The following is a 25,954-nucleotide window of genomic DNA, read 5'->3' as shown; positions in this document are numbered from 1 at the left end:
TTCTATATCATCTAATTAATTACTTAATATCGAATAAGTGCATATAGTGATAGATGTGCATATATAATTCAATGTTTATTCCAACTTTCTACTTAATAATTTTTTTTATACATATATATTGTCATGACATATAGACAAGTAATGTTATGTAAGACATAATAATCTTACATTTTAATGCTTGCCTACCAATAACATTAATTGTATTAATCTACTTGAAACTTTTTATAGAAGTTATGAAGATATCTGCATTCGTTTATAAAAATGTTATATTAAATTTAATTCAATGTGAATATTTGTAATATTACACATAAAAGTTGAAGAAAATTATAGTTATTACAAAAATATTCATAACTATTATATTTTTTTTTGTTCTGAACACATCAACACTGATTATGCATAAGAAGATATAATTAATTATTTATTATATGTTATGTATATATAATATAGGCTTGTTTTCTTTCTTTTTAATCAATTGTATTTAGGATTAGTAAGATTTTAATTAACAGCTCAAATAATAAAAATTCCAATTGTACGGTAATAACTTTGTTAAATAAAAATGACTATATTTTTGGTACATATATTTTACAGCAGATACCTTTTCATTAATAAGATATTTTTAAAGAATACTGATATATTTAGTATTCTAATATGTCATAGAAAATTCTTTATTTCTTTAACTCTCTCTCTACTCTAATCACATTCTTAAATATCTGTAATTTAGATGTAATATAATGATTTGATGAATAGGATTCGTGTCTCAATTTGGACAATCAAAGCCCAAATTATCTATAATTTTTTTTCTTTCATAAGAATTGATAATTTATACAATGGTGTATTAATTTCACTTCCTACAATCATCTGACAAATATATTATAACGCATCTTTTTTAAAAAAATAGATGTCTTTAAACACTTTTTTTTTACTTCATAAATAGACATTTAACATATATGTAATTTGGAAAGTTTAATTATTTTGTTTTCTAATACTCTTTTTAAATAACAATGTGAAATATATTTAAATTACAATGGTGTTGTTGTTTTGTTTGTTTTATAATTAAAGACATCATTTTAAGTACTTAACATGCTAATATAAGATATATAATATTACATTTTGTAGAAGCAGAAGTAGATATAAAAATTTTGCTGCTTAAATTAATACAAAATTAGCAATTATATAGTTATTACATTTTATACTTTATAAAAAAGACTGGAAGATATTGAGTGTAGTCTTATGTTTGGCTGTTTCTTATGAGAAGATAATTGTTTAATATGGATATAAATATATATATAAGTCTACTCTCTTTTTAGAATACTTTTTTTAAATAAATAAAAATCTGTACAACAAGGGTCATGTGAAAAACTGATATAATATAGAGAGAAATTTTGAAACGCTAATAAAAATTTAAATCAAAAAGAAGTTTTCATATAATAAATTATATATTCTTGTAATAACATTTATAAATTTATTTTTAATTTAGATAAATATATATATATATATATTATTAAAGAACAAGTTAGATCCTATTGTATACATAAAAAGCAAAAAGAGATTACTCTCAGTTCTGCACAAGACCATTGTGCTCATAAATTAATGATTAAAATTATATAAGCAAAAGAAATAAAATTATGAACTAATTAATAGTATAAATACAAAAATGATAGTTTATGTACAAATTAAAGAATAGTCAAAAATTTAACTATAATATACATTATCACTATAACTTTTTTAAGTACATATTTAATCATTCCAAAATAGGATAACATTTCTAAAATTGATCTTATGTAACATTTTAAAATACTATTATTAATAACATACATTACAGAAAATGCAATGCTTCTTCAGGAATCCCAATAAGGGTAATTAAGTATATATAAAAGTATATTTTTAATATCATACGAAATTTGATCTATGAAAAATCTAAGAACTAAAATACAGATCAATGCAATTAAAATTTGATCTTTAAAAACAAAGAAGAAAAAAAAACAATACGAATAGATAGATATATTTACCATGTGTGTTCAAGGAACATTTAGTTTAGTGATGTGTAACTTTATCTCCTTATATATGTACATTTTACATAACAGTACAACAACTCTTTTCTGAGTGGTTATCACCAATAATTTCACTTGTGTTTCCAGTAAATCGTTGAAAGTCACTTGTGCCCAAATCAGAGTTGGATATAGATGAGACTGGTACAACTGGAAAACCATTTCCATTAGTATCCACGGAACCACTTGATATATGTCGATTTTGCGCCCTCTTCTTTTTCAAATCTGATAGAGATTTGACAAAAACTACAGACACGTGTATGTTGATCTTTCCATTGGTATCATCTGTCGAGTAAATAGGTTGCTGGCTGCCAACTGGTACGTCAGGTCCTGTCACTGCTGAGGCAAATAGGTAAATCCAGTGCTATTTTCCTTCAAGCTCAACTTCTTTTCGTTGTAAATCCATTTTGCGATCCCTTCACCTAACCCCTTATATGCTATGCACTGATTATGGTTGGAAATGATGTTTTCAACTATTCTCATGCATTAAGCATGACATGCTTGAGCGTAAGCATTTAACATCGCATAAATAAGTACCATATCACCAGTGTGCATATACAGAGTATTATATAGCATGTTGCAGATTGAAGTCTTTTATTTTTTTTTAAGTCAATGTGTATATGAATATATAGAATATAATTATCATCTATCAAATCCAACAAAGGAACTAGATTTTGTTATTATTTCTTTCAATTCTATGTCTCTACGTATAATAATGATTCTATTACAATAATAACATACTATTAACGAAATGTCATTATTATAAAAGTTCAATATTACTAAAGCAACTTTACTGCGTTTTAACAAGCTACTATAATTTAACAATTTAGCTATATGCTAACTCGTAGTAGACTGAATAGTATTGAGATCAAATATTAATTATAATAATATCTTTTTTATAAGATGTTTATTTACATATAACAAACTCTTATTATCAATTTGCAACAAGATCTGCAAATATGTTTTATATCACCAAACCCTATAACTGATATGTTTATTAAATTGACTAATATGATTCTATTCAATACTATTCATCTATTTCTTAATAATCTTAAAAGATGATAAGATACAGTAAGGTGCTTATCAAGCACCAATTATATACATAAAATATATAGAAAGTTCATGATAAATGTAGATTACATAAAAGCTCATAAAATTGTAATATAATAATCATGCTCTTCTACTACACTGTAGGCCATCAATTATTTGGTATTTTGTGTTAAATTAATAATGTAATAAATGATGATAATCCTCTAAATGTATATGTGATCTATAAATTCCTAACGAGTATAGTTTATATTGATTTCTACAAAGTAATGAGACTGTCTTTCTTTTCATTGCGTTTTTAATAGTTATTATAAAATTTTTTTAGAAATTTCTATTATTCTCAAGTTGAAAAATCTATCCAAACACATGGGAAGAATTTTATATTTGACAAAAGATCATAATTATTTAATTATCAAACTTTTTTAAATAAATATTTAATAAGTATAAGCCAAGCAAATATATTATCCCAGTGAAGTGATTTAGCACAAGTAAAGAACTTCTACAGAACACTTGAGCGATATTGGTAAACAAATGTACTGAATATGTTGTATAAATATAAATTATATATATAAATATATATATGTATGATTGCAATGTATATACGAGGTTTTAAAAAATCAATTAAAATACTTTACTCAAAAAAGTGATTAAAGAAATAGGAAAGTGACATAGAAAACTAACCTCAGAATTAGTCAGGAGCACGCAGTAATGAAAAAGAGAAAAGCAGGTAAATGACAGGTAACTAACATATTTGGACCACGTATTTGGATTATACGCAGAGCTCATAAACTATACGTAGAGTTTTCCATTTATATAATCATAATTTTTAAATTACGTTAATTAACATAGACTTGAAATAAATTTCATTTTTAGAAATTTAATTATTGTCATTTATATATTCAAATTAAATCTAATGAGATAACAATTGGATTATATAACACAACTTAAATTTAAAAAATTATTGACTGAAATAATCGGAGGGAGAAAGAGAGAGATGCAATATTTCTTAATATACATACATAACATAATCTTACTTTGTACATTATAAAAGATCATAGTTATGTGTGAATATTAATATCATGGTATACAAAAAAAATGTTCATTTTTATGATTTTTGGGATAAAGCTACCATTTACACAGTGTTCTACAAAACCACAACCAATACAAGCATAAAAAGAATTGGAATGTACCTGAATCTTTATCAACATCTTCATGTAGAAAAGAATCATTGTCCTTTCCTTCAGGTCCCTTGCGTACAGCAGGGGTCAATGTACTTGAATCAGTTTCATTATTTACCATGTCTTGCGTATTTGTGCTGTTTTCTGTTTGTGGAAGATTAGGAGTTGGAATACTAACATACGTCTAAAATAAATCAAATTAAAAGTTAGTAGTTTATAATTAAAGATTTACTGTAATATATATTCATTATTTAATTAAATCATTTTACCTGTTGTGCTTGTAATCTCAGTCTTGCTTCCTCTTGTGCATCTTTCTTTGTTGTAAGAACTTTATCTCTGATTGATGTTCGTCTTACACTTTGAGTACGTGTATTTATACTTTGTGATCTTCGTACCCGTCGTCCTTGTGCTTCTCGCAATCGTTTACTTTCTTGTTCCGTTTTAAGTTCAACTATGCGTTCTCTAATTTCAGGATCCTCACAAATATCTATAGTTCATGTTATCATCAAAAGTTTTTATATCATAACTATTCAAAGGAGATAAAAATATAATTGCTTCTAATTATTCTTAAAATAAGTCTTTACCAGCAGGAGTTTCATCGTGTTTATTTCGTGCATTTAAATCGGCCCCATTTTGCACCAACAGCTCTAGAACTTCTAACTGTAATTTTTTAATATTGATTTTTAAAAATTCGAATATATTAAATACAGAATAGTAATATATTTACTTACATGGCCCCAACATGCTGCTGCATGAACAGGTTGCCATTTATCATTGTCTTCTATATCCGTAGAAATGTGTTGATCAAGAAGATATTCGACTACCCTTAAATAACCATTTGCTGATGCTATGTGAAGCTATAAATATTATATCATAAGATATATATATTCAATAATATAAAATTATATTTTGTATTAATAAACAAGTTTAAACGTACAGGTGTAGCGCCTTGATGATCCTTATATTCAAGATCTCCACCTATAGAAACAATTTTTTGCAAATCTTTCAACATTTGAACTTCTGTTGATGCTCTAGTTTCATCTATTAATTCCTGTGTAACGCCTCGTCTAGCCATTTCGCCTGCAATGGAAATAACGTAACGAAAAGATTCGAATCAACCAAAAAAAAGGTATATTATTTTAATTGACCATAAAAATAGGAAACCAACCTTCTATACAATCTAATGTTTTTTCATCCTCGCAAATGTCATAAGGCATATTTCCATCAGCATTAACAGCCAGTAAATTTGCACCTCTAGCTATTAGGTATCTTACAAGATGTAAATGACCGCAAGTAGCAGCAGCATGTAATGGAGTCCACTTTTCGCTGTCTTCAGCATTCACATTAGCACCAAATTCAACGAGTAACTTCATCATTTCTTCATTGTCATCTATACAGCATTGATGCAATGCAGTTAATCCGTCTTCATTAGTTGAATCAGGATTGACTCCTTTTTTTAACAGTCTTCTAACTAAAAATACATTTATCATTAATTCACAAAATCTAAAAATAATAGAAGATAAATATAATTTAATACTCCAATTCCATTCTGTACACACTATTATTGTTACCTTCATCTATATCATTTCTGGCAGCAGCTTCTAGTAACATGACACTATCACTAAAATATATATGACGCTTGTTGCTTGTATGTCTGGTTTGATGTCGAAGCCATTCTTTTTCACGCTGACGCCACACTTTTAATTGCTGAAGTCTTCTATGTCGTGCAAGGTGTAGTCGTTCTTGTGTAGTAAGCCTTTCAACGCGAACCATATCCGCTACTAAGTCTGCGTGCTCCATTGTTATGTGTTTGTAGTTCTTACAGCTGTATTTTCCTGCTAAACAAACATATTTCATTGTTTTTAAGACCATATACAATAATGTAATATTTTAAGCCTATCTTGCAACTTGTATAATAAGTATTAGTAATTTATTTTGAGTAAATTTTGATTGTGGTTACTATTTAAATTTACCATTGTGTTTATACCACAACGATTTCATTTTAAAATACTTGAAAATTTTCGAATAAGTACTAATCATCATTTTAAAATAATACAGAGAATTAATTGTTTTAATAATATACATATAACTCTTGAACAATGTAATATTTTTGATTGACTGTTAAAGAATTCGTTATATGTTTCAGCCTGGTGCCAGAATAAACTTATCAATTACTTAGTCAGATAAAACGTATATTTGTACAAATGTTTCAGCACACATAAAAATATCTCTCTGAACGAGTGGAAATAATTTGATATCTGTATGGTTTTCTGCGAAATTATAAATAAGATATATTTCCAACAGAAATCATATCAGTTAAACAAAGATAAAAATATTCATTTAACAAATCAGTGAAGCATAAAGTTTAATTTCGTTATATTATTAAAAATAATATTATATATAAAAGAAAATACTATGATATATGGAGAAGGTAATCAAAATATACATAACATGTTAATTATTTGTGTAAAATAATATGCTAATATATACATTCTACTTGATAACTTTATTATAATGATTAAAATAAATAGACTCAAGTGTTAGAATGAAAATTTTAAGATCAGATAAAATACAAAGATATCAGAATATTTAAATTTTCACTACGATTCAAGTAATGTTAAATAAATCTTTTATGAAATATATTGAAAGTGTTATAGAATTTAAGTCAAAAAAATATAAATAATTCATTATATTAAAGTTTCCAATAAGAAAATCATACCATATATGAAAATTAAATTAGAAATAACATATGTACTGATATATAATATAATAAAAAGGCGAGAAAAATAATCACCTAACTGAATCTGAAGTGGAATAACAAGAGAGTTGAATAATTGAGTCTCTTATCTCATTAGAGAAAATGAAAACTGGCGAACGAATGTGTGAACGATAAAGAACTAATCTCACATAACAGGTAGAATACATATAGAACTAAAATTGGAACGTTCAATTTCTTTGTACAGAAAAGAAATTTTAAAAAGTTACTCGATGGTTTCCCTTAATTAAAAAAAAAAAGAAAGTATATTCGAACGAAAGAAAAAATTGTGATAGGTCAGTTGGGACCGAAAAATCAAATAAATCGTTTATGTTATCGTCATAGAATTTTGTAGACTGTCATGAAAAATCTTATTGTCAATCATTGACTCTCGTGAATAAACGAAGGTCGATTTAAAAAAAAAGAAATAAGAAAAGAAAAAGAAACGTGTATATGCATCGGCTCAACATACTCGACGTAGCGACGTAGACGACGGGCCGGTTTACCTTTACGCACCTGCATGCACACGGCAACTCAAAGGGGACTTTTCTCCTCCTCCTCCTCCTTCTCCTCTTCCTCCACCGCCACCTCTTCCACCTCCTCTGTCTCCACCACTTCCTTTTTTGTTACTCTTTCGTGTAGCCACCAAGCTACTAACTACGTTCGATATCACACGACGAAAAAAGCTCGGTGGCTTTTCAACCGGTGAAAATACATTTTTATCATCGTCATGATCACTATCACTACTTTACTCTTTCTTTTTTATTTTACACCGAGTTGAAGAAATTTTAGAATTCCACGCTGGCAAAAGGAAAATAGATAAAGACTATCACAGGAGAGATATAATAGTGATAAAAATAATACTAAGTTAAATTTATTAATGAATACACTTTAGTGATTATTCCGTTTTGTTTTTAATTTACAACAAGGTTATCTTCTTATTGTTAGTTAGTATCTTTCGTTGGTGACAGTTCGCATTTAAAAAAAATTGCTCTCTCGCTCGAGTTACGTTTTACCTGTCCGCCGCCATTTTTAAACTACCTGTAGACTTTAGTTCGCGCGCCACCCTTCACTCGATTTATTTCTTACACTTTCTTTATTTTGAATTCGGCGCGCTTATCGATATGCGAACTAACTGAGAAACTATCGACGAATTATATTATTTTCTATTTTAGAAACCTAACTATTGGAGGAGGGGAGGTAAGAAATAACTTTATTACTTTTTAACGAATCATTTCTACGCGCATATTTAGTATCTTACTTGTGTTTAGAATATTCTAATATTTATTTGTATAGTTTAGTTAAAGATTTTAATATATTTATCGAAGAGATATCGAATCGTCCAATCGGCAACTTTGTTGTTCATTTGTTCTTTAAATCGAGGTAATGTTTTGTAGTTTAAATTTCATCGATAATTGTTTTTGAAGATTTCATTTATAAGGTTAATACAAGATTTTCAATATCACAGAGTTAAGTACCTACGATTTATTTTTTACCGTCTTTTATATTAATTAATTAATAGTTTAAATATTAATTAATGTTGCAAGGTATAATTCATTTTTTCAATTTAATTTCATTTAAATTACTCGATAACACGATGAATAGTCCGAAGTTTACTCGATCGAGTGAGTTAGATTCTAAATTTATATTTCATTAATATTAAAATATTTTGTATTTCTTTAGCATCATGACATCAGTGGGAAAAGAAAAAGAAAAAGATGGTATTAAGTTATCAACGAAAATCATTAATCAAGGAGGAACGAAAATTCACCTGGCTGTGTGCGCTGGAATTTTCGCTACCTGCGGCAGCTTGTTCGGTAAGCTGTCTGGTGGCGCTGAATTCGTTTTCTTGGTGAGTAGCGCGAAATTTGACTACGTTAAATAAAAATAATTATTATATATATATATATTAAGCTAAAATATTTTTCCAATTAACGCGTTACTAAATTCTATAATTACTTATACGTATATTATAGATTAAATTAAGTAAAAAATAAAATAAAATTAAATCAAATGAATAAAAAGAAAATTTGTCTGATAAAAGATACCGCTGCTGTTAAAAACAAGTCTCCTCGTGCTCATGGTCGTTAGTAACACAATAGGCTGCACGTTATTCGTAAAAGCTCTGAACGGAAGTGAATCTTCTTTACCTGCTACGGTTGCCAGCACAGCGACGAATTATGTTTGTTCGGTGAGTAACCAATGTATTTGCTGTTTACGTTTGAGAACTGTTAGCGCGAATATAATCAGACAACGTTGCACGCTAATAAAGTATTTCCTTCGCGAAAGTATTCTAAGTAATAAGACAAAAATAAATTCTTTAAATACCATCAACACTAATTCCTTTGGAATAGCATACATATTTACTTCCCTCCTCTCTTTTTTGTATTTCCGTCGATAACGGTAAACGTACTATCAATACCATCGCGCACTTATCTGTACATCGAGTAGAGTCTCACGAGCCTCTCTTAAAGGCTCTTTGATTTTTTACACGTTCTACCCTCGACTAGTGCTTTCCATTCGTATATGCTAACGATTTCATTGGGTACTCTTCGAATAAAAAACTTACCTCAATCCTCCTCACATTCAAACTACCAATTTTACTTTTAAATGAAATCTCGTTTAAAAATAAGCGATATATGCACAATTTCTTTTTCCCATATTCAACCAAGATTATCTTTAATTATAAAAAGTATGTATAGATAAGGAACTATAGTATGAAAAAATTATAATTATCTTATAATTACTTCTTTCGTGTTTTTTAATTTCATTCACTGTTTCTTATACGAGACTAAATTTTAGTTCACCGTTACCATATTAACAATTACAAAATTATGAAATACTAATCACTGAACCGTATCGCGCTAACTCTTGCACGCTATATATCACTATTCGATGTATTAGTTTGTTCGAATGAATTCATTGGGCTTACATTAGGGCGTCGTTTGCCAATATGTTTTCCCAGAAGTAGCTAACAGGCAATAGTGAAAGGTGTTCCGCAAGGTAGACGTAGGTATTACCGATCTACGAGAGAGTCGGTATAATACGTTCGTGGCAATTACCGTAGATCTGATAATACAACGATACTTTTACGCGAGTACGAAGTACACCTCGTAATTCTCGATCGAGAGACATGTTGTACATAACTCATTAAACTCTCTTTGAAAACGATGCTCACGTGAAGCGTCGACGAGTTGCCTGTTGCATAATAACGGCATGCGGAATATGCGTTAGGCGATTATACAAAGCTACACATTAGGTATATAACACATACTCCCGGAAATATTCGATAATCAATTTCTCGCATACCTTTTCGTAATCACCAAATATAAACGATATCAAGATAAAAAAAAAACAAACATAAAAATAAATAAAAAATTAAAATCTCTAGATCATTAATAAACGATTACAATGTTGCACATTATACACCAAACATTCGGGCATCAATTTTTTACATACTTTTTCATAATTAATAGATATAAATAATGTCGAGACAAAAAATAAACATAAAGATAAATGACAAAATTCAACTTACGATGATTAATCCTTAAAAGTTTCCTTTTGGGTATCATCTTTACTTAATCACTATTCTAAATGTTTTCTTTTAATTTCCTAGGCTTTCCTCGGTTTTCTGATATTCGGTGAATCGACCTCCTTAACTTGGTGGTCTGGTGCATCCTTGGTAATCCTCGGCTTGATTCTCATCTGCTACACACCAACCAAAGAAGAAGACTCTACCAGCCAACAGCGGAAGCTCAAACAGCAATAATTTACAACAGGCACTTTTCTAGCCGATCTTTTTGTAAGAGGAACAACGAGAATTGGTGACTCAGATTGTTACTCAGGTATACCTAAGTCGTTTAAATGTAATTTCTTATTCTTCTTCTTCTTCTTTTTAGCAATTTTTCACTTACATAAATGTGCACAAATAGTGCAGACTTAATACATCTTTATATTAAATTATCAACAGGATATTTTATTTCATTTAATAATTTAAATTGTATTCAATAAAATACACAAACAATTATATCATAAAATAGAGTAGAAAAACTTAGTTATTTTGCTGTTGAACATATTGATCGCACGTAATAAACAATAATCTAAATTGTATCTGATATACATATATATATAAAAATACAATATAAAAAGTAATTTAATGTATGTGTGTGTGTGTGTGTGTGTGAAGAATGGAATAGGAAAACATATTCTTTCATTTAGAAATTATTTCATTACCGCGTCTGAGTCGCTCGTTGAACGTGTTGACCCTATACGATATAGGAAAAAAAAAACGAAAAAAAAAGAGAGAAAGACCATTAATTTCCCTGCGGCAAAATGCCATCATCATCGTAGGATTTGCGTAACCCGTTACGCGTTCACGCACAAATACACAAGGGACAGCTCGCTTATCAGAACGGTAGTGCATCCGTCCATCCACGATGATTTTGTCTCACGTGCCAAGAGACAATAATGAAGGTATTACGAGAGGAAACATAAGGTGGGTAGAGGGATGGACGAGGAAGAGGATAAAAGATGGAATAAAGAATAGCGATCGAAAAGCGTGCACGTTTGAGTTTATTAGTCTTTATATCCTATAAACGAATTAAAAAAGAAGAATTGATCTTGCCTTGATCATTTATTATGTTACCTTCTCGCTAACATTATTTGCATAAGAATGCCGGGTTGGTAATGTGTATTAGTAACTGCATTCGCAGATATTTTTACGAATTCTGTCACGCCTCCTCGAAACTTGTTTATCATGACGCATATTGAACGACCAACTGAAAACCTACCACGTTAATCTCACCTTCGTAAATGTTAGTTTGTAAATTAAAGTTATTAATAATGTTGATTATAATGGATGGAATGATCTCTTGGTTCTTTTTTCTTCTTTTTTTTTTTTAAATTATCGTCAATAATATTGATCGATTTTTTTTGTTAACTTAATGCTAATAATAATGTTCAAATATTTAATGTATCCGTTGATTACGAAAAGACTGTATGTGAGATATTTTGGTTTTATTCGTAATTTTGTTTGGCTTTTTATTAGTTTGGTTTTTTATTTTTCGTAAAAGTGGTTAGAGATTTTTGATGCGGAAGGAATATGATTAACATGGTTGTAAATTCGTGATAAAATATGTTATTTTATTAACGATCAGTTAGGGATAATAACGTAAGAATAATAATTATAGGTTTGTTGTTATGTACGGATGCGGTCACGTAATTCTTAAAATCTAATAGAACGGACGCGCGGTCTTTTTGTGGATGAAATGCGCAGAAAGAAGAATCACGAGGAATGACTGAGTTTTAAAGAGTGACAGAGTGAAAATGAGTTAGAGAAAGAGGGAACGAGTTTAGAAGCATATGAAGAGGCGCTTGTTTTAGCACAGTAAAGTGGGTCTCCGTGCTTCTAGTGCTACCGGATAGAAGTAGAGGAAGAAGAGGAGGAAGAAGAGAAGGAAAAGAGGAAGAGAAAAAAAATTAAAAGAGAAGATGTGAGAGAGAGAGAGAGAGAGGGAAGAAAGAAGAAAAGAAATGCACTTTTATGAGAGTATTCTCTGCCTCTCAACGAATTTCATACATCTACATATATATATGTGATATATACCTATTGCATCGCTTTCACCGTAGAGAGAAGCGTAAGAGAAATATTTATGCCGCTTTGAATCAAACGATCTTTTTGTTCGTTTCTAGGAATTCATCTACGATTAAAAAAAAAAAAAAAAAGAAAGAAAGAAGAGTCAGTCCGTCAAAAGATTAAACGGATATCCAACCGACAAATGTATATACATATATATATATATAAATTCTCTCTTAAAGGACGCTTTTCATCGATAAGAATTCATCTGAAAATATATAGAAATGAAGGAATACATAAAAGAGAAATCTATTTGTTCCGTCATTACCTTACCAACCAGTAAAAGCATATAATAAAAATATAAAACGGAAAGGCATACAAATAATCGTACGGATTATAAAGAAAAAGAACAAAAATATATAAATATATACATATATATCAATATGAAATGAAAAAAAAGAGAAACCGAGTAAAAGAGGATGTAGCGAGCGTTCATTCAGAGGTTGCGAGAGTATAGCGAGCGTTCCATTTTATATCAGCATTCCATTACTCGAACGAACGTAGCCCAGTTAACTGTATTCGTCGACTGGCCCTAGTAGACCAGATTTACGGTTTGTGGGGCAGGGTCGGGGGTAGTATAGAAAATGACGACGAGGACGACGGTGAGGCGGTAAGGGTGGTGGTGGTGATGATGGTAGAGGAGGATTTGAAAAGGTGGGGATAGTTCTTTATCGAGCGGCGCCTGCGCGAGGCAACCCGAGCTACAACGATGTACGTTGGATAGTTCGTCCCGTTCTCGAGCGCTCCACCCCTAAGTTTCTTCGCACATTATACACAACCCCTACCTTCCCTCCCTCCCTCCACCTGTTCGGTATGCCGATCCACGACTTTCCGACCTACCACATAACCACCGGAGATACAGACCAAACTCCGACACAACATGAACATTCTTCCCGACCAGTACCTACCTTAATAAGTTTTCCTATTTTCCATTGTAAGAGATATTATATCATAATCATTTCATTCGTTCGAGGGTTCGTTAAATCTTGATCTTATTAGTACTTTTATTTGATCAATCATCGTTCTATTCTGTTTATCCATAAATTCATATCTACCTGGTCAAGTTTCTTAGTATTGTTGAGAAGAAATCTTTTTTTAATATTAATATTCTTATATATAATCCTTTGAGAATGATTGATTCGATATCAGAGAATATTTGACGACTTTCATTGAGTATTCCGATCAGAATATCCTATGACAATCGTTTACTCTAATTTCTTTTATTTCTTTTGATTCGTTCAAGGTAAATTAGAAAGGACGTGGATAAAATGTGAATTCGTTTTTCGTTACCTTCTCTTTCTCTTCTTTCTCATCCTCATCTTCCTCCCCCACCACGTGGCCCTTGCCGTTGCCCCTTCACGGTTTGATGTTTCCCCTTCTACTGATTTTCTCTCTCTCTCCTTCCCTCTCTCTGTCTCTCTCTCTCTCTCTCTCTCGCTCTCACGTACATTCGCAGACGTCTTTCCGTCTGTGCTCCCACCCTGACAGTGTCCCTGTATCCTCGCAACACTCCTTCCTCATACGGTGGTGAACGGGACAGTTTTCGCACGACGCGCCCTTTCATCAAAGCCACACAGCAGCCGACAACGATCAAAGGAAGAAAGTTACGGATCAAACTAAGCAAACAAGAAAAACATTTCTAATCGTCCTACACGTCAAACGTCGATTAGTGACAGGAATCGTGTGTTTCCTCGGTAATAGAGTATCCGTTATCGTGACAACGAGATGTGATTTTAAAGGATGATCCTCGCTAACTATATGACTGGAAAAGAAATTCTTATGGATTGGTGAATACCAAGATTAATGAAGAACACTCTTACTTTTTGTTCGTTATACTATTTTTCATTTTTTTCTTCCGCTTTTATTTTGAAATTTTCAATAGCTTGTTCAAAAGGAAAGCATGATTTTGTGCATCTATATTTAGTGATTGAAAATATTTGTGATAGAATTTCTCTCCGTTATATTTTTCTTATCTAACATCAATCGCATCGTATCACGTCAGAGTGGGGTGATTTTTATGAAATATTTCAAGCTTATCGATAAGGGGAATGAATGATTCCGTCATGTTTCTCGTTATCGTGACAAGGAACAAGGATTCCTACTTGAGAGATAAAATAACTAATGACGTGTGAAAACTGTTTGAAGAAATCGGATGGGGTTGAAATTGTTACTTGAAATTTGATTAATTGGGATAATTTGAAAATAACGTTTGTTATATTTTTGTATTTATAGTTCAGTTTGTTAAAGGCACATCGTCGAATATCCAATGGGGTTGTTGTCACGTCTATTAAGTCGTCATGATTAAAGTGTGTATCGTTGTCACCGATTATTAACATGTTGTACATAGTAACGCTCAATTATCACCACAATATACGATTGTCATGTATATTAGAACTGACACTACGCGGTAACTACTGATTATCACGCTACGAATAAACTGACACTGAACTAACTAATTGGTATTGTACGTTTATCGTTAAATTATTGATAAGTAATTGATGTTTCGATTAGGAAAAATAGAAATAGCAATTGGAAATCATTATAATGTTTAGAGATTTTGTTTTCAAACCGTTAGACTCTTTAAACATCGTCTTGTTTGCACGCGCGATTTGTCACTTTCGAGAAACACCGAATATATATACGCTGGATTATTAGCATCATTGAGTTTATTTTTTGCTGTTTATGTGATCGCGAACGTTTGTAAAAATAGAAACAAATCCATTTATATATTTGAAAATAATTGTTATTAATGATATATCTTCGTTAGATTTGAATTATTCACTTCAGTTACTTTTTCACGAAGAAAGAAAAAGAGAAAAGTAAAGAATAAAAAGGTAGAATTTAAATTTTCAGTTAATGAAAAAATGATATCGCTGTATGAGGATTGAATGTGTAACCACTTGTATGCTGTCCTATAAAAGTTTGAGTCATCTCACGCTGCGGTTTTCACATTAAGGTCGCATAATTAATTTTATTTGGTATCGAGCTTATACGAAAATCCGTTATAAATATATTCACGGTTAACCATCATCTATTATTTTACTTTGTAATTTTATTTTTCTATTTACAGAATCAATCAAATTTTTTCCCATTGTACACGCTAAATTAAAAATCGATTTAAGCATCATTGAAAAGCCCTCAACGTTTATTGCATTTTGTACCACCGCAAACGATTTTTTAATTAAATTTCTATCAACTTTTTATATTCTTTAATTAATGTTACGGATGAGAAATTAAATAAAAAGAAGAGAAATATTATTAAAAATATAATTTTGAATTTATAAAAAGAGAAAAGCTAAGATGTATTGTGTTTTTTCGTAAACGATCGTTTTCCTTCAAACGTGTAAACATATTTTCGTCGTATCGTACGATAGAAAAACATGTTTTCTCATCCATATATAGTCATTTTTATATATAATATTGGATTACCCGGAAAGTTTGTACCAATTTAAAGAAATTTATATTCGATATATATATTTTTTAATATCTATATTATATTTTTAAATATTAAAATTAAAGGAATTTTCCTATTTATATATTTTTTATTATATCATATATTTTTAAATGTCTATACATTATATTTTTAAATATTAAAATTAGAATTTTTCCCCATATATAATACATATTTTTTTTTTCCTTTTTATAGATATTTTTTAATCACAGAAATTTAAATTATCATTTAAAAGTGTTATCGTTGAATTAAATTTTAAATGGTATACATTTTCAGACCACTTGTGACGTAGATATGAATGTATATCATTTTTCAAGTAATTCGACATACATATAAGTACACATACTAACTTTTTAGACAACCCGACATATGTACATATAGGTATAAATGTAGACAGAAATGAGTTCGTAAATGGAAATGAATTGACGAAAAAGTCAGGTTACCTATTCTCGGAACTTGAGAAAGTTTATAGAAAGCATCGTCAATGTCTGCAATGTTTCAACCCTTTAACACAGTTTCTAAAGATATCGTTAATATGAATTCTAAGTTCGACAAATTTTTCAAATATCCACGATCAATATATACGTGTTCGTGAACATTCGTCATATAATATCTAGACACACACACACACATACACGCACACACATATATATATATATACATATATCATAATGTAAAAAAAAGATATTTCGCTAAATTAAAGTAGGTTGGCACGTTTCCAAGTAAATCGTCTGTCGTCAATGCCGCGTAATTTATTTTATCGATTTGACTGCAATCGATATTATTGCAGCACGACGAGTTTAAATGAAACTCGTTCAATTTTTTTATTTTCTTTTTATTTTTCTTATTTCCTTTCTTTCAATCTTTATTTTCTCTTTCTTCTTTCATTCTCATAGGGACATAGATCAAACAATGAAAAATATTTGATCCGTTGTCTCTTTGATCCTCTTATATCATCTTCCTTCCTTCTGCATGTCAAACGCGCGTTTACAATCAGTTTTATTATTATTTTCATCTTATAGTCTGACTCCCTTGATGATTGTGAATAAGTATTCACTTCCCTTGGGAAGAGCCACTTTTGTAGGTTTATATTTACTCAAAGGCTAAATACTCTCGCGGGTTTGCAAAAGAGGGAAAGAAGGGTAAACGCGATAGGGACCGATCGATATTATCGATCCCGCATTATGTTTTGCATGATAAACAAGGATGGAAAGAAAAATAAATAAAATAAAATAAAACATAATATAATATAATATACTTTTTTTCCAAGTTCAATTGTTAGTATCTCAGTTAGAATAATTCGAATCGATCTCGTAAAAATTGTTTTACTTCTTTTTAATTAAAGAAAAAAGGAAATCAATTAAAAAAATGTTTTGCATGATAAAAAAGGATGGAAAGAAAAATAAATAAAATAAAATAAAATATAATATAATATAATATACTTTTTTTCCAAGTTCAATTGTTAGTATCTCAGTTAGAATAATTCGAATCGATCTCGTAAAAATTGTTTTACTTCTTTTTAATTAAAGAAAAAAGGAAATCAATTAAAAAAATGTTTTGCATGATAAAAAAGGATGGAAAGAAAAATAAATAAAATAAAATATAATATAATATAATATAATATACTTTTTTTCCAAGTTCAATTGTTAGTATCTCAGTTAGAATAATTCGAATCGATCTCGTAAAAATTGTTTTACTTCTTTTTAATTAAAGAAAAAAGGAAATCAATTAAAAAAGATTATTCAATTGAATTGAATAAATTTCGAATGTGATTTGTCCCTGAAATAATTTCCAAAATTTCACGTATAAATATCTCGTAAATGACTTTCTTTAGATATATGCATCTCAATTTCTCCAACTCCTTAACAAAAATATTCATTCTCATTAAAAAGTATATTTTTGGATCATCTAAACGTTTCTTTCTCTTGTATTTTTTTTTTCCTTTCCATCCCTTATCTTTCTCTCTTTCTCTCTTTATCCAACTTTGGCTTACTTCTCATTCATCTCTGGCAGAGGGAAAAGCAGACGGACGGGGTGAAGAGGAACGGCTCTGCCTTTAATCATGCCCGCTCGTTGAAAAAAAAAAAAATCATTTCGAGAGTAGAAGATAGCCAGAAGACGAGGGTGAGAAGAGGAAAGGAAAGGAAAAGAGAAGAGAAGAGAAAAGAGGTGGTGGTGGTGGTGGTGGTGGTGGTGGGCGAAGGGGAGACAAATATACAAAAGAAAAATTCTGAATCTACGAGCATTTCCAACTACCAAGTCAGCAAATGAATTTCTTTCTTTCTTTCTATCTGTGTGAGTTCTACCTAGAGCCCTTTTTTCTATTTCTTTTTTTTTTTTCCTTTTTTTCGCCCGCACTAGTCGATTCTGAAATTTTATTCTAACGCAGATCAGTCGATTTGAAAAGAATTAACAAAATTGCAACCAACCGTCGTCGTTTTTTCGAAGAAACAAAATCCGAAGAGGAGGATAAAGATAAGAAGAATTGAAAATTGGCACGAAAAATAAACGCACGATGAATCATTCGAGAACCGTCAGAGATAATTGTACGAAAAGTATGGCTATCATTGATCATTCTACAGACTTTCGATATTATTTAAATATTAACAATTGAAATATTTATAAGAATTTAATTATAATATTTTTCAAAATAACAATCGACGAAGTTAAGAAGATAAAAGAAATTAAGAATAAAAAATCAAGTACCGTAGAATTTGGAATAAGAATATCTGCACGTAGGTAATGTGTTTGTTGGTGGTGATATGTGTTGGTCGAGGATAGTGCTTCAGAAACAATGCGATCTTCATGATAACGAGGATCAAATCGGATCGTTGGAGAGAGAGTTTAAGAGGCTGAAGACTCCTTCTTCTTTTTCTTTTTCGGAAGTGGAAGAGGTGGAGGTGGAGGTGGAGGTGGAGGTGGAGTTTGAGGAAACTAGTCCTGAAGAAAAAGAGACACTTGCGATTAAAAAAGAATAGAACAAATTCTTTTGTGTGATACGTTTAGGATTTGTATTTTGGAATAACGGCAAAGAAGACATAAACCAAACATGGGGAATGGGATGAACAAGGTATGATCAAAATTAAATTCTACATTATTTTATTATTTTGTTAGAAAATAAAATTGATAATCCAAGTACTCGAGTATGCATATGTGAAATATGAACAAATTAATACGATGATTTATTTATTAATACAAACAATTGTAATTAAAAATAAATCATAAAATTCAATTTTACAATTTTTATAATTGGTATTATTAAAGTAAAAGTTTTAATTGTTATTTTTATTAAGAAATCAAATTGAAGATTTAAATATACATAAATGTTGAAAAATGAAATAAGGAATTCTAAGTTTTGTGATTGTTTAAGAGATAAAATTAAGGATCTAAGTATACTTAGCTATATATATATATACAAGGAAGTTAAAAGATCAAAAGTATTTGTACTTTGAAGTATAGGTACTTAAAGATAAAAAGCTCCTTTTCATTAGCTTCAGGTAAACGAGGTAATTAGTGTATTAGCAGGTACCTTCCGCGGTCGGTTTACTGAAAAGAAATGCAAATCAATAGAGTGACACTCAAGCTAGTGCTTTTCAAACCGGACATACATACATACATACAAACATACGTACGTATATTACAAGTACGCTGTTTTATTCAGGAACATTCTGGGAAAGAAAGTAGAAAGTGAATGAGTCAGAGTAATTGATTACAAAAGATAGATAAGGATAAACTTATTTGTTACACAATTAAATTAATATTAACCACAATACAATAGGATTAATCGAAGATAGATATGAAAAAAAAAAAGAAAAATAAAAAAATATTTTATAAAAATAAAAATAAATCGAGTGTAACTTGGATTGTAATAATCGTAATAATCTGACTACCGTTCAACAAGTAGAGCAATCAGCCGCGAGGCATGAAGGGAAATGATGCGGAATTACGTGTCACAGCCATACAATATCCTTGGGCAGAAAATGTTCAACGCGATATGCATTGTAAAATAAACGAGGACACTAACGTAAAACGGGTCGACGATCTAATCAATGAATAAAGGAAAAGAATAAAAAACGATTGTGGTCAACTGGGTAACGCGTGATTGTTATAAAGGAAGAAAGAAAAAAATGTTTTGTCGAAATGTAAGAAAAATTATAAATACGTGAATGATCACTAATGGCCAATTAAATTGTTCCTATGCTTTTGATCAAAATATGACAAAAATGTATTTGTTACAATGAGAAATTCTGAATAGTTGCCAATGGGTAATAATTTATTTTAATGGTTTTTTGCTTCTTCGTGCTGATGAATTTCGGCATTGGACTGGCGCGTCCTTTTACCGTAACCCTGAAATTTCTTTGACACAGTTAGCGAAAATATGTTGATCTATCGTGCACAAAAGTAAAGCTACGAGTTCGCAACACATGTACTGTATACTATGTATTAGTATTGTGTAACCTAAGGAATACTTCTGGCAAACTTCCAGTCTAACGCAATACTTGTTTGATCTTGAACTTTTTTATTACATGAAAAAGCACGCAAACAAACATTACTCCGATTCTATAGAATTATTGGAATGATTATATATTTGTTATAATTATTGAAAAAGATTTTTCAAAACATTCAATTTGATTTCATTTTCAATAGGAATAAGATTATTAAGTTTGATTATTCAACTTCAAACATGTCTTTACATATATTTTCCTTTCATTTTATTATAGAATTAAAACAAGGACAAGAAACGAAATGCTTTATTCGATTTATTAAATGATAAAAACGAAGATTGAATATAAATAAGATTTTATTATACGTATAGGATAAATTGGTATCGTTTAATTCCTTTGAATTATCTGACAAAACAGTAGTTCTTTGTAAAAATATATTTGAAAGAAATTAAATTTACATATTTCGTCTTCATTATACATTTAGTAATATACTTAACGTTAATAATCGTTGAAGTATAATAATTTATATTTATATTATCGTACTGGTTATTTTTAATGATCACGTGCCATTACAAACGAACCATCTAATTTTATTTCTAATATATACAAAAACCTGATAATACTGAAAATATCTGACACACATTAAAAACCAAACCTTTTCATCATTTTCTTAATATTTGATTTATTCGTCGCGTGTGCGCGTTAATTAATAAAGTTTTCTTGACGAAATCTTGACAAGTATCTAAAAATTCTTTTGGCCGGGAGAAAAGAAAAACTTAGAATTAGGTCATCGAACTTTTTTCTAATTTAAAATATTATTTTTTCTTATTAATATTCTTACGATAATGTCGAAACCTTTTTTATATTTTTTGATAATACGTACCCATATACAATTAGACATGTCACGCAAGCTATGACGATAAAAAACTTTGGATAGAAATATATTGTGATTTACAAAATCACGTGTGTTGGTCGTTTACAAATATCATCTAACGAGTACGATCATTAATTTCTATAAAATATTCATTACTTTTAGTACCTTTTGGAATATATGTGTGCAGGTACTTCCCGGCCTTTATGTTGGTAATTATCAAGACAGTAAGGACGCAGATCAACTGGAAAGGTTCGAGATAACTCATATCCTGGCTATTCACGACACGGCTCGTAGATTACATTCTGTACGTTCCAACCATAAATTATACTTCTTTTTTACGGTATTATATAACTATTTGTAAAAAATAAAATATATAATCGGAGATAACAATAAATTAATTTGTTTCTTTTTTTTTTCAGAATAAACATTATTTGTGCATCCTAGCGGCAGATAGACCGGATCAAAATCTGTCACAATATTTTTCTCTATGTAACGATTTCATTCACGCGGCACGATTGCGCGGTGGTAACGTTCTAATACATTGGTAAATATTAATATAAAGGAAGGAAACAAGCACAATAAGATATAATATTATTTCTTGAAGCCTGGCAGGCATGTCGAGAAGTGTGACAGTCGCAGTCGCCTATATCATGAGCACCACAAATCTATCCTGGAAGGAGGCACTTAAGGTTGTGAGGGTAGGTCGTTCTATCGCCAATCCAAACGCTGGCTTTCAACAACAACTCGAGGACTTTGAATCAAGCCGTCTTCAGGAGGTACGGAATCTTTTTGATATTTCTAAGATTGAAGGAAAGAAACATCGACAATAAGAATAACGTATTACCTCTCTTACGAAACGAAAACATAAAAGGAAACATTCAAACTGGAATATACAGTAATATCAGGGTTTCTTATTATAATTTAATAATATAAAGCTCTTGTCATATTTTTCTTCTTATTCAGTTAAACGAAAATCGAACTAGACTAAGTTTCTATTTTAATCTTATTCAAGAATCATATCGATAATGTACAAAAATAAACTATAGAAAATGAGTCCCTTATTAATTGAGCATACATTCATACGACGCTCGTACACGTTTTAATTTCGTCCACAGGAACGACGAAGATTGAAAGAAAGATTTCCTAGTCTCGCGTTAGCCGAAACCGATGCGGAAGCATGCAGAGCAACACTTAAAAATTATGAGGCATTGGTGCAAGCACGAGAAGTTTGCGAAGGCAAATGTGCAATGGGTCGTCCTTGTCCTACTGGTCTTTGTCGTCAACCGTCCAAAAGGTAACGAATTTCTTATTCCTTTTGCTTGTTTATTTTATTTTATACAATCAAACTTGTTAATGCTTCGTATAAATATTTGAAAGAAAATTTGATTCGAACTATTTAGTTATCAACTCACATAAAATATTTAAAAATAAACAAAATCTCAACGTAGGACTTCCAGAAGACGATCGTCTTCCAGTAGTTCCGGAAATTTAACGCCTGGTAGAACACCACCGCAAACACCAAGAATGCTTCCATCCGCACCACCCTCGCCAGCCATGCCTAGATCAGCCAGCGTTATGTCCACTAGTCGGCCAAGGAGTGGTCCTGCAGGTTTACATTCCTATACAGGATCCGCACCTCCTTCCAGGTAATTTAGCCTCCTCTCCTGTATTACATTTACCTGATGCTTAGCTTTATAAAAAGATCGTTTATAACTAATTTAGGTCTCATGTAATATGTTTCGCGCCTAAAAGTAGGCATCACTTCATACTTTGTCAATAATGTTGCTTGCAAGCGCCATCTCTCGGAAAAACATTTTTGAAGACCCCTCGTGATAGGCAATCCCGTAATACAGTTATGTATTAATGGGTTGTCTATTGTAATGGGTAGTACATCAATTTTTATGTCAAAATTAAATGTACAATAATGAATGAAAAAACTCAATGAAGGATAATAAAAAAATTAATTTTCACAGAGCTGTTTCGAGGGTTGATCTGTCAACTGCCGTAGCATGCAGTAGTAGCAATACGAATTTAGCTACTGTTGGCAGATCCGTTACACTATCCAGTAGTAATTGGAGATTGACAGCGGGATCAGCACCAACCACACCAAGGCCGACACCACCTGTATCCCCTCAACGATGGTCAAGACGACTTTCCAGACAAACGCCACAATTACCTGTACCATCGGAAGCCCATTCCTCGATGACGTAGCAGCACAATGCAATCACCCTTTCCAGTCTTCTGGAATGAAGCTAGGTAAAAATCTTTGAACAGAAATAGTACAGATCATTTGAAAACTTGCAAAAAGAATGCAAGACATGTTGTATTAAATTTTGTTCTTCTCTTCCACGACCAAGTCTCTATTTCTTTTTTGTCTGTTCTTTATTCTCTTTCTTTTTGAATCACTTTTAAAATAACAGATCTTAACGAGAAACCAGAGATCGTCGAGTTTTAAATTTATCGACTAACAAGAATGATCTTGGGAAGATATAATTATTTTTGAAAATAGATCTAACAACTATCCACTAATAAGCGATCATTTATGCATCTATTCTGCTTCTAATCGAATTCGAATTTGTACTTTCGAATTATTGGGTTGTTAATCAGTCGCCTTATAAGATGTCAATGAATAAAATGACATGCCGCGGATGAAACCCTATGAAAACTGGATAGTTTGTATATCATACGGGGTCTAACGGGTTAACAATTGATGTGATTGATAATACATCGAGGGATGGGATAGAGGGTCGAGTGGAATTTGTTGGAACAGGTAAAGAAAAACTTCGACCGATTTTGTACATTTGTAAAATCCTTCAATCTTGTCGTACTGTCAAAAACACAAGACAAGAACAAAATTAATGAACAGAGTTATTACTTGGAGGGAGGGGGAGAGTATGAAATTTCGTTGACATGGAATGAACTAATTAAAAAGATCAAATGCTTAAAAGCGAAGTGTGATATGTTGTTTTTATCATGTTATCCCATCACCAAATTTTGTTCGCAACCGTCCAAATAATTGTTGGCTTTGTAGCGGGATCGCGCTGTTTATCGCGAATTGTTGTTGACACTCTGAAAGATATACATATATAAACATATATACATATAATACATATTATACACCATGGCCCGAGTGTCACGTTGTTACGAAAAGGATTTTCAAAAAGAATAACACGTAGTTATATATAGATAGAATACAAAGAAATAAGAAGAACAAAAAAATAAATATATATGTATATATATATATATATATATAAAATATATTTCACAAGGCACACGCACGCATTTACAAATAATAATTGATGAATGAAAAAGAATATAGGAAGAAAAAGAAAAGGTAGAACGAAATTTGTCATGCGTGTTTCGAAGATTCGTTCGAATTAATTTCTTAATTTTTTAATAAATTTAAAATTTTTTTTTTTATCTCACTCGATTAGCTTCTTCTCTTTTCTTTACATATATATAATATATATTATATAAATTCAGAACAAAAAAGCAGAGATTATTAAATGAGAAGAAAATATATATGGACTACTTTTTTAAACTTAACAATCACTTATTAAATAAAGAAATAGAACAAAATTCTGTACATACATAAAACTGTATTCGTTGATTTGAATTTAACGAATACTAGCTGTTATATTAGTTGTAATATATTTTTTAATAACACTAAACATATATATATATATATATACATATTTATTGTTTTCATATAGAAACTTGCGTATTCGCTAACAGTAAGTTTAATAAGAAAAAGAAAAAGATTGAAGATGGCGAAAGTAATATATAAAAATAGCGTTTAAAAGCGATGTTTTTATCCAAGCAATCATACTACACAATGTATATTTAGGACTATTAATTAATTTCATTTCACTGTGCTGCGATGACACTGAAGGAACCAAAATAAAAAAAAGAAAAGAAAATCGCGTAGATTATAGAAAATAAGTGCAATGTTTCTGTGCGCCTTTCGAGAACGTTTTTCTATCCTTCTTATCGCAAAATAATAAATCTTCGTATGTTTTAAGCTCGCGGTTCAAAAAAAAAAAAAGGAAATGAAAAAGGAAGGGAAAAAAAATAGAAAAAAATCATCTACTATTTCTCTCCGTAATTAGTTACTGTCGCGTAAAAAAAAAAGAAAAAATCATATCATGCAGAAAAATACATTAATTGAAAAAGAGCCTCCTTCTCGTATATTTATACATATTTAGAAATTAGGATATTAATGCTTGAGATCGCTTCGAAATCAAATATTATAACGTTCTCGAAGAAGGCTTTCAATCATCTGTCGAACACACATTCACCTTATTATTCTATTGTAATTCCTATATTTTTTTGCGAACAAGCGGCTTAACTGAAGTAAATACAGAATGATTCAATAATAATTATTATATAAAATTATTGTTGTTTGCCATTGATAGTATCAACAAAATAATTTTATTAATAACGCAACATTTTTTAAAAATGTATTGAAAATTTTAAAAAACAAAGTTACCTTGACATCTGAGTAATAGGAAAAAAGTCATT

At 30.3% G+C, this 25,954-nt stretch overlaps 3 protein-coding genes across 16 annotated transcripts; 2 read left to right on the top strand and 1 right to left on the bottom strand.

Moving 5' to 3' along the window:
• Positions 1 to 1,562: 1,562 nt before the first annotated feature.
• LOC122525786 (protein phosphatase 1 regulatory subunit 16A) lies at positions 1,563 to 7,773 on the bottom strand. 9 transcript variants are annotated; one of them, XM_043648805.1, is made up of 9 exons: positions 7,545 to 7,773; positions 5,845 to 6,111; positions 5,442 to 5,744; positions 5,211 to 5,353; positions 5,005 to 5,130; positions 4,858 to 4,933; positions 4,543 to 4,760; positions 4,286 to 4,457; positions 1,563 to 2,387 (listed from the first exon to the last, which is right to left on the bottom strand). In XM_043648805.1, exons 2-9 carry the CDS (start codon positions 6,071 to 6,073, stop codon positions 2,074 to 2,076), a joined length of 1,581 nt encoding a protein of 526 aa, XP_043504740.1. In that variant the 5' UTR covers positions 6,074 to 6,111; positions 7,545 to 7,773; the 3' UTR covers positions 1,563 to 2,073. The 9 variants fall into 9 exon arrangements, with proteins under 9 accessions (XP_043504740.1, XP_043504748.1, XP_043504679.1 ...); XM_043648813.1 differs by having other exon boundaries at positions 7,501 to 7,645; XM_043648744.1 differs by having other exon boundaries at positions 7,535 to 7,631.
• Positions 2,317 to 18,247, top strand: LOC122525867 (transmembrane protein 42-like). Of its 2 annotated transcripts, none has more exons than XM_043648864.1 (5): positions 2,317 to 2,400; positions 8,712 to 8,880; positions 9,073 to 9,219; positions 10,645 to 10,873; positions 18,128 to 18,247. In XM_043648864.1, the coding sequence occupies exons 2-4, from the start codon at positions 8,716 to 8,718 to the stop codon at positions 10,795 to 10,797; spliced, it is 465 nt and encodes a 154-aa protein (XP_043504799.1). In that variant the 5' UTR covers positions 2,317 to 2,400; positions 8,712 to 8,715; the 3' UTR covers positions 10,798 to 10,873; positions 18,128 to 18,247. The 2 variants fall into 2 exon arrangements, with proteins under 2 accessions (XP_043504799.1, XP_043504797.1); XM_043648862.1 differs by lacking the exon at positions 2,317 to 2,400 and adding an exon at positions 8,235 to 8,411.
• On the top strand, positions 13,415 to 24,631 carry LOC122525826 (dual specificity protein phosphatase 15). Of its 5 annotated transcripts, none has more exons than XM_043648833.1 (8): positions 13,415 to 14,450; positions 18,563 to 19,184; positions 21,621 to 21,737; positions 21,853 to 21,977; positions 22,038 to 22,209; positions 22,549 to 22,727; positions 22,882 to 23,079; positions 23,407 to 24,631. In XM_043648833.1, the coding sequence occupies exons 2-8, from the start codon at positions 19,164 to 19,166 to the stop codon at positions 23,642 to 23,644; spliced, it is 1,050 nt and encodes a 349-aa protein (XP_043504768.1). In that variant the 5' UTR covers positions 13,415 to 14,450; positions 18,563 to 19,163; the 3' UTR covers positions 23,645 to 24,631. The 5 variants fall into 5 exon arrangements, with proteins under 5 accessions (XP_043504768.1, XP_043504760.1, XP_043504770.1 ...); XM_043648825.1 differs by having other exon boundaries at positions 18,504 to 19,184; XM_043648835.1 differs by lacking the exon at positions 13,415 to 14,450 and adding an exon at positions 18,283 to 18,409.
• The last annotated feature ends 1,323 nt before the right edge of the window (positions 24,632 to 25,954 follow it).

Source organism: Polistes fuscatus, unplaced genomic scaffold (assembly GCF_010416935.1).
Source record: "Polistes fuscatus isolate 324 unplaced genomic scaffold, CU_Pfus_HIC Scaffold10, whole genome shotgun sequence".
NCBI lineage: Eukaryota > Metazoa > Arthropoda > Insecta > Hymenoptera > Vespidae > Polistes > Polistes fuscatus.
Note: the sequence above shows the minus strand (reverse complement) of the source record. Positions and strands in the feature narration are given on the sequence as shown.

Bases quoted from the DNA above. Each gene is read 5' to 3' on its own strand.
- LOC122525786 (XM_043648744.1), bottom strand. The intron at 5,745-5,844 runs GTAACAATAATA...ATGTATTTTTAG, and splicing joins CAGAAATGATATAGATGAAG to TTAGAAGACTGTTAAAAAAA. The intron at 5,354-5,441 runs GTTGGTTTCCTA...TTTCCATTGCAG, and splicing joins AACATTAGATTGTATAGAAG to GCGAAATGGCTAGACGAGGC.
- LOC122525867 (XM_043648864.1), top strand. From the start codon at position 8,716: ATGACATCAGTGGGAAAAGAAAAAGAAAAAGATGGTATTAAGTTATCA. The intron at 8,881-9,072 runs GTGAGTAGCGCG...GTCTGATAAAAG, and splicing joins GCGCTGAATTCGTTTTCTTG to ATACCGCTGCTGTTAAAAAC. The intron at 9,220-10,644 runs GTGAGTAACCAA...TTAATTTCCTAG, and splicing joins CGACGAATTATGTTTGTTCG to GCTTTCCTCGGTTTTCTGAT.
- LOC122525826 (XM_043648833.1), top strand. From the start codon at position 19,164: ATGGGGAATGGGATGAACAAG. The intron at 22,210-22,548 runs GTACGGAATCTT...TTTCGTCCACAG, and splicing joins AATCAAGCCGTCTTCAGGAG to GAACGACGAAGATTGAAAGA. The intron at 23,080-23,406 runs GTAATTTAGCCT...TAATTTTCACAG, and splicing joins GGATCCGCACCTCCTTCCAG to AGCTGTTTCGAGGGTTGATC.